This window comes from Salmo salar, chromosome ssa07 (assembly GCF_905237065.1).
Source record: "Salmo salar chromosome ssa07, Ssal_v3.1, whole genome shotgun sequence".
NCBI classification, from domain to species: Eukaryota; Metazoa; Chordata; class Actinopteri; order Salmoniformes; family Salmonidae; genus Salmo; species Salmo salar.
The window spans coordinates 30330641-30349264 of NC_059448.1; the positions used below are offsets into that span (position 1 = coordinate 30330641).

General features: G+C 40.9%; 1 protein-coding gene across 1 annotated transcript in view; it reads right to left on the reverse strand.

The window, feature by feature from the left end:
* zgc:109889 (WH2 domain-containing protein) overlaps positions 1-18624 on the reverse strand; it is a 71828-nt gene that overhangs the window by 10605 nt on the left and 42599 nt on the right. The window contains 3 exon segments of the mRNA XM_045721866.1: positions 1763-1880; positions 2574-2727; positions 18562-18624. The exon segment at positions 18562-18624 is cut by the window's right edge and continues 72 nt beyond it. Of these exon segments, the coding sequence (XP_045577822.1) occupies positions 1763-1880; positions 2574-2727; positions 18562-18624 (335 nt within the window).

Here is an 18624-nt window from a genome sequence, read left to right on the forward strand (position 1 = left end):
AGGCAAATTGTGTCACTTCTCTTGCATTCATTGCACGCAGAGTCAGGGTATATGCAACAGTTTGGGCCGCCTGGCTCGTTGCGAACTAATTTGCCAGAATTGTACATAATTATGACATAACATTGAAGGTTGTGCAATGTAACAGCAATATTTAGACTTATGGATGCCACCCGTTAGATAAAATTCGGAACAGTTCCCTATTTCACTGAAAGAATAAACATTTTGTTTTCGAAATGATAGTTTCTGGATTTTACCATATTAATGACCTAAGGCTCGTATTTCTGTGTGTTATTATATTATAATTAAGTCTATGATTTGATAGAGCAGTCTGACTGAGCAGTGGTAGGCAGCAGCAGGCTCGTAAGCATTCATTCAAACAGCACTTTCCTACGTTTGCCAGCAGCTCTTCGCAATGCTTCAAGCATGGCGCTGTTTATGACTTCAAGCCTATCAACTCCCGAGATTAGGTTGGCAATACTAAAGTACCTATTAGAACATCCAATAGTCAAAGGTATATGAAATACAAATGGTATAGAGAGAAATAGTCCTATAATAACTACAACCTAAAACTTCTTACCTGGGAATATTGAAGACTCATGTTAAAAGGAACCACCTGCTTTCATATGTTCTCATGTTCTGAGCAAGGACTTAAACGTTAGCTTTTTTACATGGCAGATATTGCACTTTTACTTTCTTCTCCAACACTCTGTTTTGCATTATTTAAACCAAATTGAACATGTTTCATTATTTATTTGCGACTAAATTGATTTTATTGATGTATTATATTAAGTTAAAATAAACGTGTTTATTGAGTATTGTTGTAATTGTCATTATTACAAATATATACCAAAAAAATTTAATCGGCCGATTAATCGCTATCGGCTTTTGGTCCTCCAATAATTGGTATCGGCGTTGAAAAAAAATAATCATAAAATCGGTCGACCTCTAATAGACCATGACAGTTTACAATCTAAGGTCACACCAAGTAATTTAGTCTCCTCAACTTGTTCAACAGCAACACCATTCATCACCAGATTTAGCTGAGGACAAGAGCTTAGGGAATGATTTGTACCAAATACAATACTCTTAGTTTTAGAGATGTTTAAGACCAGTTTATTACTGGCCACCTTTTTCAAAACTGATTGATAAGGATTTTTTTTTTTGTAATGCATTTTACGATAAGGCTGTAACGTAACAAAATGTGGAAAAATCCAAGGTGTCTGAATACTTTCCGAATGCACTGTAGATATCCGAGAGAGGGGTTATAACTGAAGTTGTCTTTAGACAGCAAGAGGGGTTGTGTTTCTCAGGGAATGGGAAGTAGAATGGGCGTGAGAGTGTGGTTGAGTTCAACACACACGGTCCGGATTATAATGCAGCAAAGCAAATGGAACGTGAGATAAAGACAGAATGATAAACAGAAGCATGTGGAGATGCAAAAAACATAGCAGTGAAGCAGTAATGGATGACATTCTCGCTTTCCCCATTCAAGCATACAGTATAGTAAAGTTCAGCACACCCTCACACACACTGGAGTGACTCTAGTGACAGAAGTTGACTTGACATGTTTGAACACAATCACTATCAGCAATTAGACAACTACCAGAGGCACAGAGCGAAAGAAAGAGGGGGAGAGAAAGAGGCAGTGACAGAGAGAATGAAGAGACCGAGCACACACGCACCTGCATACTTGCGCGCGCACACACACACACACACACACACACACACACACACACACACACACACACACACACACACACACCTTCTGTCGTCTCTTCTCCTTCCTCTTGTCCTCCGTGGCCTGCAGCATCTTTTCTTTCCACAGCATGAAGAAGTAGGAGGGGTCTGTGTAGAACTTCAACGCATCCTTCTTATCATCCCTGGAGAGAGGGATGGAGAGAGAGAGAGAGAGAGAGAGAGAGAGAGAGAGAGAGAGAGCGAGAGAGAGAAGGGAGGACGAGAGAGATCGAAATGGGTCAGGTGCATTGCATCGATTGCATTAGTCATTCACAGTGTTGGGTCAGTGATGTGCCTTTCTCAGCATCAGACTGGGATTCACAGCAATGGTGAGGATGATCTTACCTGTATGCTTTCAGAGAGGTGGTGGTTTAACTGAACTACAGGCTGACTATTGGGGCTGAGTATACTGAGGTACTGACCTATAGAGGCTGAGTATGTTGATAGGTGGAGGTTTGTCACAGCAATGGTACATCACTACCACAGGGTGGGGGACAGAGGTCTAACTAACCAACTAACCAGAGGTCTAACTAACCAAGTTGCCTATCGTCAAAATGAGGGGCAGTGTACAAAACAAATTAATCAGCCATTGGATAATCTCAAACCTATCAGAGTATCAAAGCCAATGATGTTAGGCCAGGTCAGGTCTGGCCCAACCCATCGGTTTCCAGGACCAATTCAAACGGTCAGAATGTGTTTGCATTCTACAAGACGTCAGGGAGGAAAGCAAATCCAGACTCATTGTGGAGAAGAAATGCTGGTGGGTGTGGTGTTTGGCCAGATCGATGTGGATGGGTAGTCAGGCTAGAAGATAAGTATACTAAAAAGGTACTAACCTATAGGTACTGAGTATGTTGAGAGGTGGAGGTTTGTCACAGCGATGGTACATCTCTACCACAGGGTTGGGGACTGAGGTTCGTGAGACCACCTGTTGGTCCTGGATGGTACTGCTCTTAAACGCTTTACGCATGTTGATGTCCTGCAGAGAGACTGGAGAAGACAGACAGACACACACACACACACACACACACACACACACACACACAAAACCATCAGCACGTTTATGGTGTATATGAATGAATTACATTTTATTTTCGTGTCAAATCGCCAATTGGCATCCCATCCCTTAAGGCATTAATTGACACAAACAAACATTACAATAATTCACTATGGTAATTAAATGATTATTCTCCACTCCGGTGTTCTCTGCATTGTGCACCGCATAAAGAGTGAAAAACGGTAGGGTTCAAAATCAATACATAATAGTAAATTACATCCTATAGCAGTAAAATAACATACATACAGTACCAGTCAAAAGTTTGGACACGCCTACTCATTCAAGGGTTTTTATTTATTTTCACTATTTTCTACATTGTAGAATAATAGCGAAGACATCAAAACTATAAAATAACACATATGGAATCATGTAGTAAGCAAAAAATGTGATAAACAGATTCTTCAAAGTAGCCACCCTTTGCCTTGATGGCAGCTTTGCACTCCTCTTGGCATTCTCTCAACCAGTTTCACCTGGAATGCTACTCCAACAGTCTTGAATGAGTTCCCACATATGCTAAGCACTTGTTGGATGCTTTTCCTTCACACTGCGGTCCAACTCAACCCAAACCATCTCAATTGGGTTGAGGTCGGGTGATTTGTGGAGGCCAGGTCATCTGATGCAGCACTCCATCACTCTCCTACTTGGCCAAATAGCCCTTACACAGCCTGGAGGTGTGTTGGGTCATTGTCCTGTTGAAAAACAAATGATAGTCCAACTAAGCACAAACCAGATGGGATGGCATATCTTTGCAGAATGATGTGGCAGCCATGATCATGGACAGTGTCACCAGCAAAGCACACCCACACCATCACCTCCTTCATGCTTCACGGTGTGAACCACACATGCGGAGATCATCCGTTCACCTACTCAGAGCCTCAAAGACACGGCAGTTGGAACAAAAAAACTCAAATTTGGACTAAATCAGACCACAGGACAAATTTCCACTGGTGTAATGTCCATTGCTCGTGTTTCTTGGCCCAAGCAAATCTTCTTCTTATTGGTGTCCTTTAGTAGTAGTTTCTTTGCAGTAATTCGTGAACATGATCAGTCTCTGTGTGTAAAATAAAAAGTGGTTAATGTGAACCTAACTCACAGCTAAAAAAATGTAAAGAAAGCAATTCAATGTTATTTGTCACCTAGACTTTACTGCAAATGACACTCAAGTCTTGAGAAAAAAACAATACACTAATATTGCAGTTAGCCATGACAGCCTTTATAACAGAACGCTTGTGAACACACACATAAATATTGCACTTGGGGGAAAAAACCTCATCTTAAAGTAGAAATAGAATGAAACAAACAGGCATTCTATTTTTGCTATATTATAGTGGCCACTAAAGACATCGATCAAGTGCACAAAAATTATAATCCCACTCTCTCACACATACACGTTACTGTCAAGTTCAATACAACAAAAACAATATCTTTGGGCTACACAGCACATTAAACAATTTCTACAAAATGTGCCAGCAAAAGTGAGAAAGAGGGAAAGTGTGTGATGTTCCCTTCACCTCTATAGTGGCATCCAGCTTAAGCCAGGCCCAACTCCAGCTACCCTTGATCCCTGAATCCACTTGTTTAACCAGTAAAAGCCTCATTTTCACTCAATTCTCTCATTCTGAAAATTAACAACATACTGTAGAGGGAAAACATTAGTTAACAGATAGTGGTTAGTTCGTTAGCTAGTTAACATTTCACACTGATCGCTAGGGTCCATTAAGCAACTAACGCGTTATAACTTCAACGGCAAGGAGTCATATACCAGTTAACGTCAATACTATAGTGAATTGGTTAGGTTACTAAATGTTAACTCATCTGATGTTGTAACGTTAGCTAGCTAAAGTTAGCTGTCTGACTTTATTAGCAAGCTAATTTTGACACCATGAACTCAATTATTTGATCAGATGAGTTGGCTAATGTTTCTCAACATTTCTTTGGCTAGCTAACGGAGAATTCGATCCAGCTAGCAAGACAACTAACAATGCTAATACTTGTTCCACCACACTTTCTTCCTCAGGCCTCACCTCAAACTTTCCAAATGCCAGTTGTTTGTCAGTTACAGCTCATGAAGTACGCTTCATCACCTTCTTACCCCCGTCTCCGTGGTCAGGCTTCTCACCTAACGTTAACTCTTCGTTATCATCAGGGGACGAGCTGCTGTAACTGCCTTTCTACTCTATGCTGTCTTTCCAGAGCGCACGCTGATGCTGTAACTAGCAAATTGGTTGTCTCTTCTCTCTTCAGTCGCTTGCTGCTCTGCATTCTGTTGTTAAGTAAACGATTGGCTGAGCCTTGGATACAGTCAGTACTGGATACAGCCAGTACTGCTCCAAACTGCTTCACCTATTTTGGATTCAAAACGTCGAATTTCGCCAAAAGGTGACTAGTTTGCATCCCTGAACTCTAGAGAGCCAGTTTCATCATAGCACTTGATGGTTTTGGAGACTGCACTTGAAGAAACTTTAAAAGTTCTTGACATTTTCTACATTGACTGACATTCATGTCTTAAAATAATGATGGACTGTCATTTCTCTTTGCTTATTTGATCTGTCTTCTGTATACCCCCCCTACCTTTTCACACCACAAATGATTGGCACAAATGCGTTAAGGAAAGAAATTCCACAAATTAACTTAACAAGGCACACCTGTTAATTGAAATGCATTCCAGGTGACTACCTAATGAAGCTGGTTGAGAGAATGCCAAGAGTATGCAAAGCTGTCATCAAGGCAAAGGGTGGCTATTTGAAGAATCTCAAAAACAAATCACAATATTTTATATAACACTTTTTTGGTTACTACATGATTCCATATGTGTTATTTAATAGTTTTGATGTCTTCACTATTATTGTACAATGTAGAAAATAGTACAAATAAAGAAACACCCTTGAATGGGTAGGTGTGTCCAAACTTTTGACTGGTACTGTATATATTGAGGAGCGGTGTCCTAGACACAGATAAGCCTAGTCCTGGACTAAAAAGCTACATCAATGGAGCGTGCTCTTTAGTCCAGCACCAGGCTTACTCTTTGTATCAGCAAAAAAACACACTGGTAACTAACATAACTGAAAAGAGGGATACAATACATATACAGTACAATTTCTCCAGTCGTCAAGTTCTGGGCAGTGAACAATACATTACAAAATATACAGTAACAAGCAACAGTAACAGCTGTGCTTTACCTTTATTGCCAGCTTAGTGTGGCTTAAATCACCCCTGGCATGACCCTACACCTTTAACCCAACAAATCATGCTCAGGGAGGAATGCTCTAAATGGGCTACAGTGTGTGGTGGCCTCCCAGCTCTGAAAGAAGGGATTATGACAATAACAAAAGACCCAAGCCATGGAACCACCCCCAAATCCATCCATCTAATCATGCCCAGGGAGCAGTGCTCTCCCTAGGGTACAGTGTGGCCAGTGACACCCCATGCCATGGCAGAACGGATAATGGGGAACCATGGAAGGATCAGCATTAAGATCACAGCACATTAAGGGTTACATATAGCATGTCCTAACATAATCCATATGTTCCTCAAATCTCCAAAGGTAAAGATATGTTAGTAGCAGATATTATATTGACATGGCTTTATCTGTTGAAATGGTACAATAGTCTGCCAGGGTGTGTGCGCGTGTGTTACAGCACCATCTGGGAGATCCTGGATCGCTGCACAGTGGTGTGAAATGCCCACAGGTTTTAAGGGACTGACAAAACACATACACAGTTGAAGTCAGAAGTTTACATACACCTTAGCCAAATACATTTAAACTCAGTTTTTCACAATTCCTGACATTTATTCAGAGTAAAAAATCCCTTTACATACACTCAATTAGTATTTGGTAGCATTGCCTTTAAATTATTTAACGTGGGTCGAACGTTTTGGGTAGCCTTCTACAAGCTTCCCACAATAAATTGGGTGGATTTTTGCCCATTTCTCCTGACAGAGCTGGTGTAACTGAGTCAGGTTTGTAGGCCTCCTTGCTCACACACGCTTTTTCACTTCTGCCCATGAATTTTCTATAGGATTAAGGTCAGGGCTTTGTGATGGCCACTCCAATACCTTGACTTTGCTGTCCTTAAGCCATTTTGCCATAATTCCAGAAGTATGCTTAGGGTCATTGTCCATTTGTAAGACCCATTTGCGACCAAGCTGGAACTTCCTGACTGATGTCTTGAGATGTTGCTTCAATATATCCACATAATTTCCATCCTCATGATGCCATCTATTTTGTGACGTGCACCAGTCCCTCCTGCAGCAAAGCACCCCCACAATATGATGCTGCCACCCCCGTGCTTCAGGGTTAGGATGGTGTTCTTCAGCTTGCAAGCCTCTCACTTTTTCCTCCAAACATAACGATGGTCATTATGGCCAAACAGTTCTATTTTTGTTTCATCAGACCAGAGGACATTTCTCTTAAAAGTATGATCTGTACTGTGCAGTTGCAAACCGTAGTCTGGCTTTTTATGGCGGTTTTGGAGCAGTAGCTTCTTCCTTGCTGAGTGACCTTTCAGGTTATGTCGATATAGGACTCGTTTTAATGTGGTTAAAGATACTTTTGTACCTGTTTCCTCCATCATCTTCACAAGGTCCTTTGCTGTTGTTCTGGGATTGATTTGCACTTTTCGCACCAAAGTACGTTCAACTCTAGGAGACAGAACGCGTCTCCTTCCTGAGCGGTATGACGGCTGCGTGGTACCATGGAGTTTATACTTGCGTACTATTGTTTGTACAGATGAACATGGTACCTTCAGGCATTTGGAAATTGCTCCAAAAGGATGAACCAGACTTGTGGATTTCTTCAAAAAAAATTCTGAGGTCTTGGCTGATTTCTTTAGATTTTCCCATGATGTCAAGCAAAGATGCACTGAGTTTGAAGGTAGGCCTTGAAATACATCCACAGGTACACCTCCAAATGACTCAAATGATGTCAATTAGCCTATCAGAAGCTTCTAAAGCCATGACATTTTCTGGAATTTTCCAAGCTGTTTAAAAGGCACAGTCAACTTAGTGTACATAAACTTCTGAACCACTGGAATTGTGATACATTGAATTATAAGTGAAATAATCTGTCTGTAAACAATTGCTGTAAAAATTACTTGTGTCATGCACAAAGTAGATCTCCTAACCGACTTGCCAAAACTATAGTTTGTTAACAAGAAATGTGTGGAGTGGTTGGAAAACGAGTTTTAATGACTCCAACATAAGTGTATGTAAACTTCCATCTTCAAATGTTTATGTACTTTACTATTTATATTTTTGACCACTTTAACGCCACTACATTCCTAAAGAAAATATGCACTTTTTACTCCCATACATTTTCCCAGACACTCGAAAGTACTCGTTACATTTTGAATGCTCAGGCAGGACAGCAATATTGTCCAATTCACGCACTTCAGAAAGAATTCACACCCCTTGACTTTTCCTACATTATGTTACAAACTGAATTATAAACTGATTAATTAAATTTAGATTTTTTCGTCACTGGCCTACAAACACACACAATGTCAAAGTGAAATTGTGTTTAGAACATTTTACAAATTAATAAAAATGTAAAGCTGAATTGTCTGGAGTCAATAAGTATTGAACCCTTTTGTTATGGCAAACCTCAATAAGTAAACATTTGATGTTCAAGTCACATAATAAGACGCATGGACAGTAATAGTGTTTAACATGATTTTTGAATGACTTCCTCATCTCTGTACCCCACATACACAATTATAAGGTCCCTCAGTTGAGCAGTGAATTTCAAACACAGATTCAACCACAAAGTCCAGGTAGGTTTTCCAATGCGTCGCAATGAAAGGCACCTATTGGTAGATGGGTATAAAAAAAGCAGACATTGACTATCCCTTTGAGCATGGCTAAGTTATTAACCTGTTAGGGCTAGGGGGCAGTATTTGCATGGCTGGATAAAAAAAATGTACCCGATTTAATCTGGTTACTAATCCTACCCAGTAACTAGAATATGCATATACTTATTATATATGGATAGAAAACACTCTAAAGTTTCTAAAACTGTTTGAATGGTGTCTGTGAGTATAACAGAACTCATTTGGCAGGCAAAACCCTGAGACATTTTCTGACAGGAAGTGGATACCTGATGTGTTGTATTACCTTTAAACCTATCCCATTGAAAAACACAGGGGCTGAGGAATATTTTGGCACTTCCTATTGCTTCCACTAGATGTCACCAGCCTTTACAAAGTGTTTTGAGTCTTCTGGAGGGAGATCTGACCGAACAAGAGCCATGGAACGATGATGGCCCATTAGACACCTGGCGCGCGAGTTCATGTTGGGTACCCTCGTTCCAATACGTTATAAAAGAGTATGCATTCGTCCAACTTGAATATTATTCATGTTCTGGTTAAAAAAGGCCCTAATGATTTATGCTATACAACGTTTGACATGTTTGAACGAACGTAAATATATTTTTTCCCCTCGTTCATGACGAGAAGTCCGGCTGGCTTAGATCATGTGCTAACAAGACGGAGATTTTTGGACATAAATGATGAGCTTTTTTGAACAAAACTACATTCGTTATGGACCTGTGATACCTGGAAGTGACATCTGATGAAGAGAATCAAAGGTAATGGATTATTTACATAGTATTTTCGATTTTAGATCTCCCCAACATGACGTCTAGTCTGTATCGCAACGCGTATTTTTCTGGGCGCAGTGCTCAGATTATTGCAAAGTGTGATTTCCCAGTAAGGTTATTTTTAAATCTGGCAAGTTGATTGCGTTCAAGAGATGTAAATCTATAATTCTTTAAATGACAATATAATATTTTACCAATGTTTTCTAATTTTAATTATTTAATTTGTGGTGTTGACTTGACTGCCGGTTATTGGAGGGAAACAATTTCCTCAACATCAATGCCATAGTAAAACGCTGTTTTTGGATATAAATATGAACTTGATAGAACTAAAAATGCATGCATTGTCTAACATAATGTCCTAGGAGTGTCATCTGATGGAGATTGTAAAAGGTTAGTGCATCATTTTAGCTGGTTTTATGGTTTTGGTGACCCTGTCTTTGAATTGACAAAACATTACACACAACTCTTGTAAATGTACTGTCCTAACATACTCTAAATTTATGCTTTCGCCGTAAAACCTTTTTGAAATCGTAAAACGTGGTTAGATTAAGGAGATGTTTATCTTTCAAAGGGTGTAAAATAGTTGTATGTTTGAAAAATTTGAATTTTGACATTTATTTGGATTCAAATTTGCCGCTCTTGAAATACACCTGCTGTTGATGGAGTGCACCACGGGGGGGACGCTAGCGTCCCACCTAGCCCATAGAGGTTAACTACGCTTTTGATGGTGTATCAATAGACCCAGTCACTACAAAGATGTATAATGGCGCCGGAGGGGATGGCTGACGTTTTACGTGCTCCTAACAAACTGTGCCATTTGTTTGTTTTTTCGCGTTGTACATAACCTCTTTATTTACTTATTTTGTACATAATGTTGCTGCTACCATCTCTTATGACTGAAAATAACTTCTGGACATCAGAATAGCGATTACTCACTTTGAACTGGAAGAATATTTTTTTCTTCCTTAACGAGTTTGACGGGAAGGATATACTGCTTTCCCGGTAACAGGCCCAAATCCCCGTCATTTGCGTGAAGAAAAGACGGAGAAAAAGGTTGGGCTACCTTCTGAAAATTTGTAGGCAAGCGAGTAAACTCCCATCCGTTCTATTGGCCAATGTGCAATCATTGGGAAATAAAATCGATGGCGTACGATCAAGATTATCCTACCAACGGGACATTAAAAACTGTAATATCTTATGTTTCACCGAGTCGTGGCTGAACGACGACACGGATAATATAAAGCTGGCAGGATTTTCCATGCACCGGCAGAACAGAGAAGCTAGGTCTGGTAAGACGAGGGGTGGGGGTGTGTGTCTATTTGTCAACAACTGCTGGTGCGTGATGTCTAATATTAACTTCTTCGGGCTAGGGGGCAGTATTCGGACGTTTGGATGAATGAGGTGCTCAAAGTAAACTGCCCGTTACTCAGGCCCAGAAGCTAGGATATGCATAAAATTGGCAGTATTGGATAGAAAACACTCTACAGTTTCCAAAACTGTTAAAAAAATGTCTGAGTATAACAGAACTGATATGGCAGGTGAAAACCTGAGGACAATCCATCCAGAATAGTTTTTTTTTCAGCTCACCACTGATTACAATGGCTGGGAATGGGAATAAAAAAGGAAGACCTCCCAGATTGCAGTTCCTAGGGCCTCCACTAGATGTCAAGTCTTTAGAAAGAGTTTCAGGCTTGTTTTTTGAAAAATGAGCTAGAATTTGTAGTTTTTCTAAGTGGCTCCCATTTTGGCTGTAGTGTTTGTTGCGCGTTCCGTTATTTATCTCCGGTAATGGTCTCCAGTATTCTCCGTCTTAAATTTGATCGTTTATTTACATATTAGGGTACCTGAGGATTGATTAGGAATGTGTGTGGAGTACAGGTGATCTAGAATTTTTTTCCCTCTGGTTGCACATTTAACATGTTGATAGAAATTTGGTAGAACCTATTTAAGTTTCCCTGCATTAAAGTCTCCGGCCACTAGGAGCACCGCCTCTGGGTGAGTGGTTTCCTGTTTGCTTATTTCCTCATACAGCATCTTTCTGTGGTGGTAAATAAACAGCCACGAAAAGTATAGCTGAAAACTCTCTACTCTACATCAGGTGAGCAAAATCTAGAGACTTCCTTAGATTTCGTGCACCAGCTGTTGTTAACAAATATGCACAGATCTATTGTTGTGATCTAGATGAAGATCAGATCAAATTTTATGACCAATTTATGCAGAATTTTTTTTTGCCACCGTGTGTGTGTGTGTGTATATAAATAAAATGTCTTACAGAGCCTTTCCATAAGTCCACTCAAGTTTCTTCAACGGTCTTCTGTGATTAGAGCGATGTTGTGCCGTGATGCCAGCAGATTCCAGATTGCCTTTGCCGATCGCTCATCATCTTCAACCATCAGTGAGTCGATGGCTTGAATAGTCTCGCTGGAAATGGAATACCATGGTAGATGCTGTGTTTTTGGTTGATGGCCAATATTAAAAACAGTTAAATGCATTTGTGAATTCAATTGCTTTATTGTTTAATTATTTAAGGCCCCTTTCTCTTCTCTGTGCTGGAGTTCTTTTAAGGATAAAGCAGGCTAAATAAGGCAACAAATTGTTGCCTACTGGAACACCCAAAGTCATCCAATTGTTATAATAGAATTTGAAGCAATAGCCTACCCGCGTCAACTATTTCAGCACCGTTTCGCGCTGCTCTGAGACAAGCATGGGGACTGGTCTTCATAAATCAATTAGATTTAAATTTTTCACTGAATCTCCGTTTGGGTATTGGTTAGCCTACAATTAGGGTGTGGAAAGATTAGGATTATTTTGCTATTCACTCGCAGTCACTTAGTAGCCTACTCCCGAACGGTCACGTTGAACAGTGCCAACTTTTGAAAGCTAGCCACCCCCCCCACGTTAACAAAACGTTCTCTTTCTTATTGTCATGTTTTCTTCTCGCTAAATTAAAAGGTAATGTAGTTTCCCCAGATACTTTCCACCTTTCCCTCAGCTATACATCCATGGCTCTTCCTATAAACTCTGCCTCTATCTAATCCTTGTTTAGTGTTACTGAATTAGGCGTTCTGTCAGATGTATAATTTTTCATTTACATTTCTTAAAATCAATCCCATATACTTTGTTCTTACAAAGAAAAAGGTTGAATATTCTCCAGTACAGGTATTCCCAAACTGGGGTACGCAAAATAAAAATGTGATTCACATAATTTTGTTTTTAAAAAGTTAAATGTGCATACATTTAGAAACAAAACCATTTGAAAAATAAGCCATGTGAGTTTGAGCAAGAATTAAGATGACTTTCGAGTAGTAAGACATGCATAAACGCAACGGATACAATTAATAAGAAGGGGCTGGAAGCGTCTTATATGGTGAGTTACTGAGTGGCTAGGACAGGCAAGCCCCATACTATTGTGGAGGACTTAATTCTTCCTGCTGCCGCAGATATGGCTGGGACAATGCCCAAAAGGCCCCAAAAAAACTATACAGACAATGACTTCATCAAACAACACTGTTTCAAGATGCATCAGTGACATGGCAGGAGATGTTTTGAAACAATTACTGCTTCGCATACAAGCCAGTGAATTATATGCATTACAGCTGGATGAGTCAACAGACGTGGCGGGCCTGGCACAGCTCCTGCTATATGCCTGTTATGTTTATGGGGGGTCAATTAAGAAAGACATCCTCTTCTGCAAACCACTGGAAACCAGGACAACATGAGAGGATATTTTTAAAGTACTGGACAGCTTTGTGACATCAAATGGACTTTGGAGGTCAAGATGTGTTGGTATCTGTACTGATGGCGCAAAAGCCATGACAGGGAGACATAGTGGAGTGGTAACGCGCATGCAAGCAGTTGCTCCCAACGCCACTTGGGTACACTGCAGCATCCACCGAGAGGCCCTTCCTGCCAAGGGAATGCCTGACGGATTGAAAGACGTTTTGGACACTATAGTGAAAATGGTTAGCTTTGTTAAAGCAAGGCCCCTGAACTCTCGTGTATTTTCTGCATTATGCAATGATATGGGCAGCGACCATGGAGCTCTTTTCTGTCTGCATTAACTAGGATGTCATACAGGTCTTCCCATCATTGTATGATTTTTTTGTGTGCAAATGAACTTAAGCTTAAGGACAATGCCAAATGTGATATACCGAAACACCTGAGTGAGGTGGGTGCGCATTTACGCAGGTATTTCCCGAAACAGACGACACAAACAACTGGATTCGTTATCTCTTTCATGCCCTGCCTCCAGTCCACTTACTGATTCATGCCTCATCAAAATTGCAAAAAGCGGTTCTGTGAAAATTTTATTTAATCAGAAGCCACTGCCAGATTTCTGGATAGGACTGTGCTCAGAGTTTCTTGCCTTGGCAAATCACGCCGTTAAGACACTGATGCCCTTTGCAACCACATACCTATGTGAGAGTGGATTCTCGACCCTCACTAGCATAAAAACTAAATACAGGCACACAGACTGTGTGTGGAAAACGATTTAAGACAGACTCACCAATACAATCCAACATTGCAGAGTTATGTGCATCCTTTCAAGCACACCCTTCTCATTAACCTGTGGTGAGTTAATAATTTTCGATGAACAAATAAGGTTTTATATAGAAGATGGCTAAATAAAGAGCAAAATGACTGATTATTATTTGTGCCCTGGTCCTGTAAGAGCTCTGTCACTTCCCACGAGCCGGGTTGTGACAAAAACTCACACTCATTCTTATGTTTAAAAAATGTATCATATAGTGTGTGTGGGGCGGGCTTACAATGATGGCAAAAACAACATTTGAGAGTGCGCTGACCCTGGTGCAGTTGGAGCTTGAATGTTTGAAGGGGTACGGGACTATAAAAAGGTTTGGGAACCACTGCTCTAGTACAGCCAATATAAACAGTCAAATGCTTCTCAAAAATGCCCTCTGGTGGTCAAACTAGCACTAACTAGCATTAATGGCAACAATGGCTGACACTTAATAACGTGCCATAGAATTCTGGGGCAGCGCGCAAGCTGTGCTGGATAGCCCCCTTTTTTTCAATTTTTACCTAAAATGAAATGGCATACCAAATCTAACTGCCTGTAGCTCAAGCCCTGAAGCAAGGATATCCATATTCTTGGTACCATTTGAAAAGAAACACTTTGAAGTTTGTAGAAATGTGAATTGAATGTAGGAGAATAACACACTAGATCTGGTAGAAGAAAATGCTAAGAAAAAACAAACAATTTTTTTCTACCACCATCTTTGAAATGCAAGAGAAAGGTCCCAGTTCTAGCCATCACTCTGGTTGTAATTCCGATTATGTCCACAAGGTGGCAGCAGTGTATGTGCAACGTTTCAGATGGATAACTTGAAGTATGAACAAACTGCATGACATTTAGTGTGAAGTCACCCAGGTACATTGGGCAAATCGTGAAGGAGACATTTGCATTCACATTACATTTTTCTGCAAGAATATCATCAAATCTGTATACTTGGACTTTCCAGTATTAGCAGCCATATTATAAGTTCAACATTTGCAAAACAACCAGTTTTCATAACTGAATATTCTTATAATTTTTGTCCAAAAGGAAAAGGCATGCTGTCGCAAAACGTTAGCATCTACATTTTGCGACAGATACAGGGTTTCCGGATACTCCCGTTCAGCCCAGCTCATTGGCTATCTAGCTAGCTTTGTTTGACAAAGATACAGTCGATCAAATGAAGACCGGCCGCGTCATCGGCGTGCCATGAAGGCGTCGCTCTCTGACCAAATTTGGCGTCCTATAGGTTATACCACACCCCTAATGATATAGTGAAGTCTGGTTATGTTCTAGGATCTCGGAGGAATACATACGAACGTGATTTGCCTGGTTGAAACAACATTTATGGTTAGATTGTCACAGATTCCTTTATTTGCAAATTGAACCTGTGGAAATACAAAATTTATCGTGCATGCTATATGGACCTTTTAAGGATATGAAAAAGGATTTTATCTAACGAAACGACACTTCATGTTATCTTTTGGACCCTTTGGATGATAAATCAGAGCAAGATTTCAGAATGTAAGTACACATTTCTCCTTCAGAGGTGAATTTATCAAACCTATCGCAGTGAAAAAAGTGTTTGGGTGTTAGGAGCTCTCCTCAAACAATAGCATGGACTTTTTTCACAGTAATAGCTACTGTAAATTGGACAATGCAGTTATATTCAATTATTGTTAAGCTTTCAGCCGATATAAGACACTTATATGTACAGACATTTGTTGTTTCTCTAAAATCTGCAATGGTGACACAAGGCGCTGCATGATTTACAACTGTCCCGCTGAAGGGACGCCGACCTTCCACGTCGGCTGAGCAGTTTGGGGAAGGCCCTTTCCAGTTTCAGCATGACAATGCCCCCGTGCACAAAGCGAGGTCCATGCAGAAATGCTTTGTCAAGATCGGTCTTGACAAACCATTTCTGCATGGACCATTTCTTCATGGACCTCGCTTTGTGCACGGGGGCATTGTCATGCTGAAACTGGAAAGGGCCTTCCACAAACTGTTGCCACAAAGTTGGAAGCACAGAATCGTCTAGAATTGTTTTCTGTAGCGGTAAGATTTCCCTTTAGTGGAACTAAGGGGCCTAGCCTGAACCATGAAACAGCCAAAGACATTATTCCTCCTCCACCAAACTTTACAGTTGGAACTATGCATTCGGGCAGGTAGCGTTCTCCTGGCATCTGACAAACCCAGATTCATCCGTCGGACTGCCAGATGGTGAAGCGTGATTCATCACTCCAGAGAAGGCATTTCCATTGCTCCAGAGTCCAATGGCGGCGAGCTTTACACCACTCCATTGCGCATGGCGATCTTAGGCTTCTGTGCTCGGCCATGGAAACCCATTTCATGAAGCTCCCGACAAACAGTTCTTGTGCGGATGTTGCTTCCAGAGGCAGTTTGGAACTCGGTAATGAGCCGAGGGCAGATTTTTATGCGCTACGTGCTTCAGCACTCGGTAGTCCTGTTCTGTGAGCTTGTGTGGCCTACCACTTTGCGGCTGAGCAGTGTTGCTCCTAGATGTTTCCACATCACAATAACAGCACTTAGAGTTGACCGGGGCAGCTCTAGCAGGGCAGAAATTTGACGAGCTGACTTGTTGGAAAGGTGGCATCCTATGACGGTGCCACGTTGAAAGCCACTGAGCTCTTCAGTAAGGGCATTCTACTGCCAATGTTAGTCTATGGAGATTGCAGAGCTGTGTGCTCGATTTTATACACAGGTGTGGCTGAAATGACAGAATCCACTCATTTGAAGTGGTGTCTACATACTTTTGTATATATAGTGTATGTAGCGGTGCAATAATGCTTTATGGATGTACCGTTTTATCTTTTGTTTTATGTAAGTGCCTTAATGTGTTTGGACCCCTGCCTTGGTAGCAGCTAATGTGGATCCCTAATAAATACAAATACCTCCCTCCCATGTATCATTGCAGACGTCTGTCCCTTTGTCTTTACATCTGTCAGCGGGACTTAGACACACACGATACACACAGAAAACACACACACGAAAGCACAGCACGAGGCTCATCGATTAATAATCAGGAGGAAAGCCACTGACACACACACCAAAATATTCAAGCAGACAAACCACAAAGCCAGAGTCCAAAACCAAATATCCACAGGAACAACAACCACAACCTAAATCATGCACCCATGTATGCATAAACGAACGTACACACGTGCGCACACACACACACACTTTAAAAAGCACTCACCCCTATCCGTTGAGTCTGACACCTCTACAGGCTAGAAAAAGGTCAGCAGACACACAAACGCACGTGGCTGGTTTGTTTGAAGGTCAGACAGTCGAGAGTTTATAACGCACGCGCACGCACAACACACACACACAAAAAGAGTGCTTAGCCATCACATTGACAATGCAACTCCCTGTGGGTTGCCAATACAGTGCTTCTCTATGTGGCTGAAGAGACAATGCATTCCTATGGGGACTGAAAGAGAGATACTACTCTAACAGCACACAGTGTGTAAGGTATGGATGGAATGGGTGAGTAGGAGACAGGAGAGAAGAGGAAAGCAGATTAAAAAACTAGAAGGGAGAAGCAGAGAAGAAATAGGATATGAAAGGGAAGAAGGACAAAAGAGGGGGTGCCAGAGAGAAGAGGGGAAAACGGGGAATAGAAAGGTGGAAGACACGTGTAGGAGAAAAGAGGAGTGGAGGATATGACAGAGGCAAGGTTATTATTAGTCGTGTAATACAGTGCCTCTCTCTCAGGTGGTCGCTCATCCCTCCTGAATCCAGTGCGTGTGTGTCTGTGTTTGTGTTCATCCCTCCTGAATCTCTAAGAAAAGCTGGGTCACTTCACTACTCCACTGCAGCTAAGGCACAGTACAGCTCACACCACTGTAGCAGGCCACATGAAGAAAATACTATAGCATACTGTAGTATTACTATATTTATATACTACAGTATTCACTATAGTGTTTTTGGGAAAGCTTAGTGATGAGCTTGGAGGGCACTATGGTGATCCTCTTATCCAGGTGGGAGAGGGCATTGTGTAGTATAGTATTCTACAGTATACTAAAAAATACTATAGTAAGCACTACACTATCAAGGGATACTACAGTGTGGAGTATAATATTCTACAGTATACTACAAAATGATGTAGTAAGCACAACACGATTGAGGAATACTACAGTGTGTAGTATAGTATTCCACAGTATACTACAGTTTACTACACAATAACATAGTATAAAATTCTGTTATTTAGTATTTTATATTAAACTGTAGTATTTTTTTATGTGGGACAGCACAATACACACTCAATCAAGAGTGTGTAGATCATATGGTGGATTCTAAGTGGGATCCTTGGGACGACCCTGCCCTAAACCCTAACCTTAAACGGTTAACTAAGGGTTATGGTTAAAATTTCAACTTCAATGGGGGGACGTCAGAGTTGAGTCATCACAAGCATCCCACTTAGCATTTCCCAATTATATGCACATTCCAAATTCCACCACAGACAGAGTAGCTTCATTCAATCACACCAGCACTGGGGAAAAACTCACTGCTGCAAAACAGATAGAGCGCTGCATTCATTCAGTGAAGCGGCTGTAGGTGATATGCTGCTGCTGCTATGCTTTATCCCATGTACCAACATACTTTGTCAGGTGACAAACTAAGATGAAAACACACCTTCTTCCACAGTGGAGTCTAGCTGTGTGACTTTGACAGCCAGTATGTCTACTCTCTCCTGTA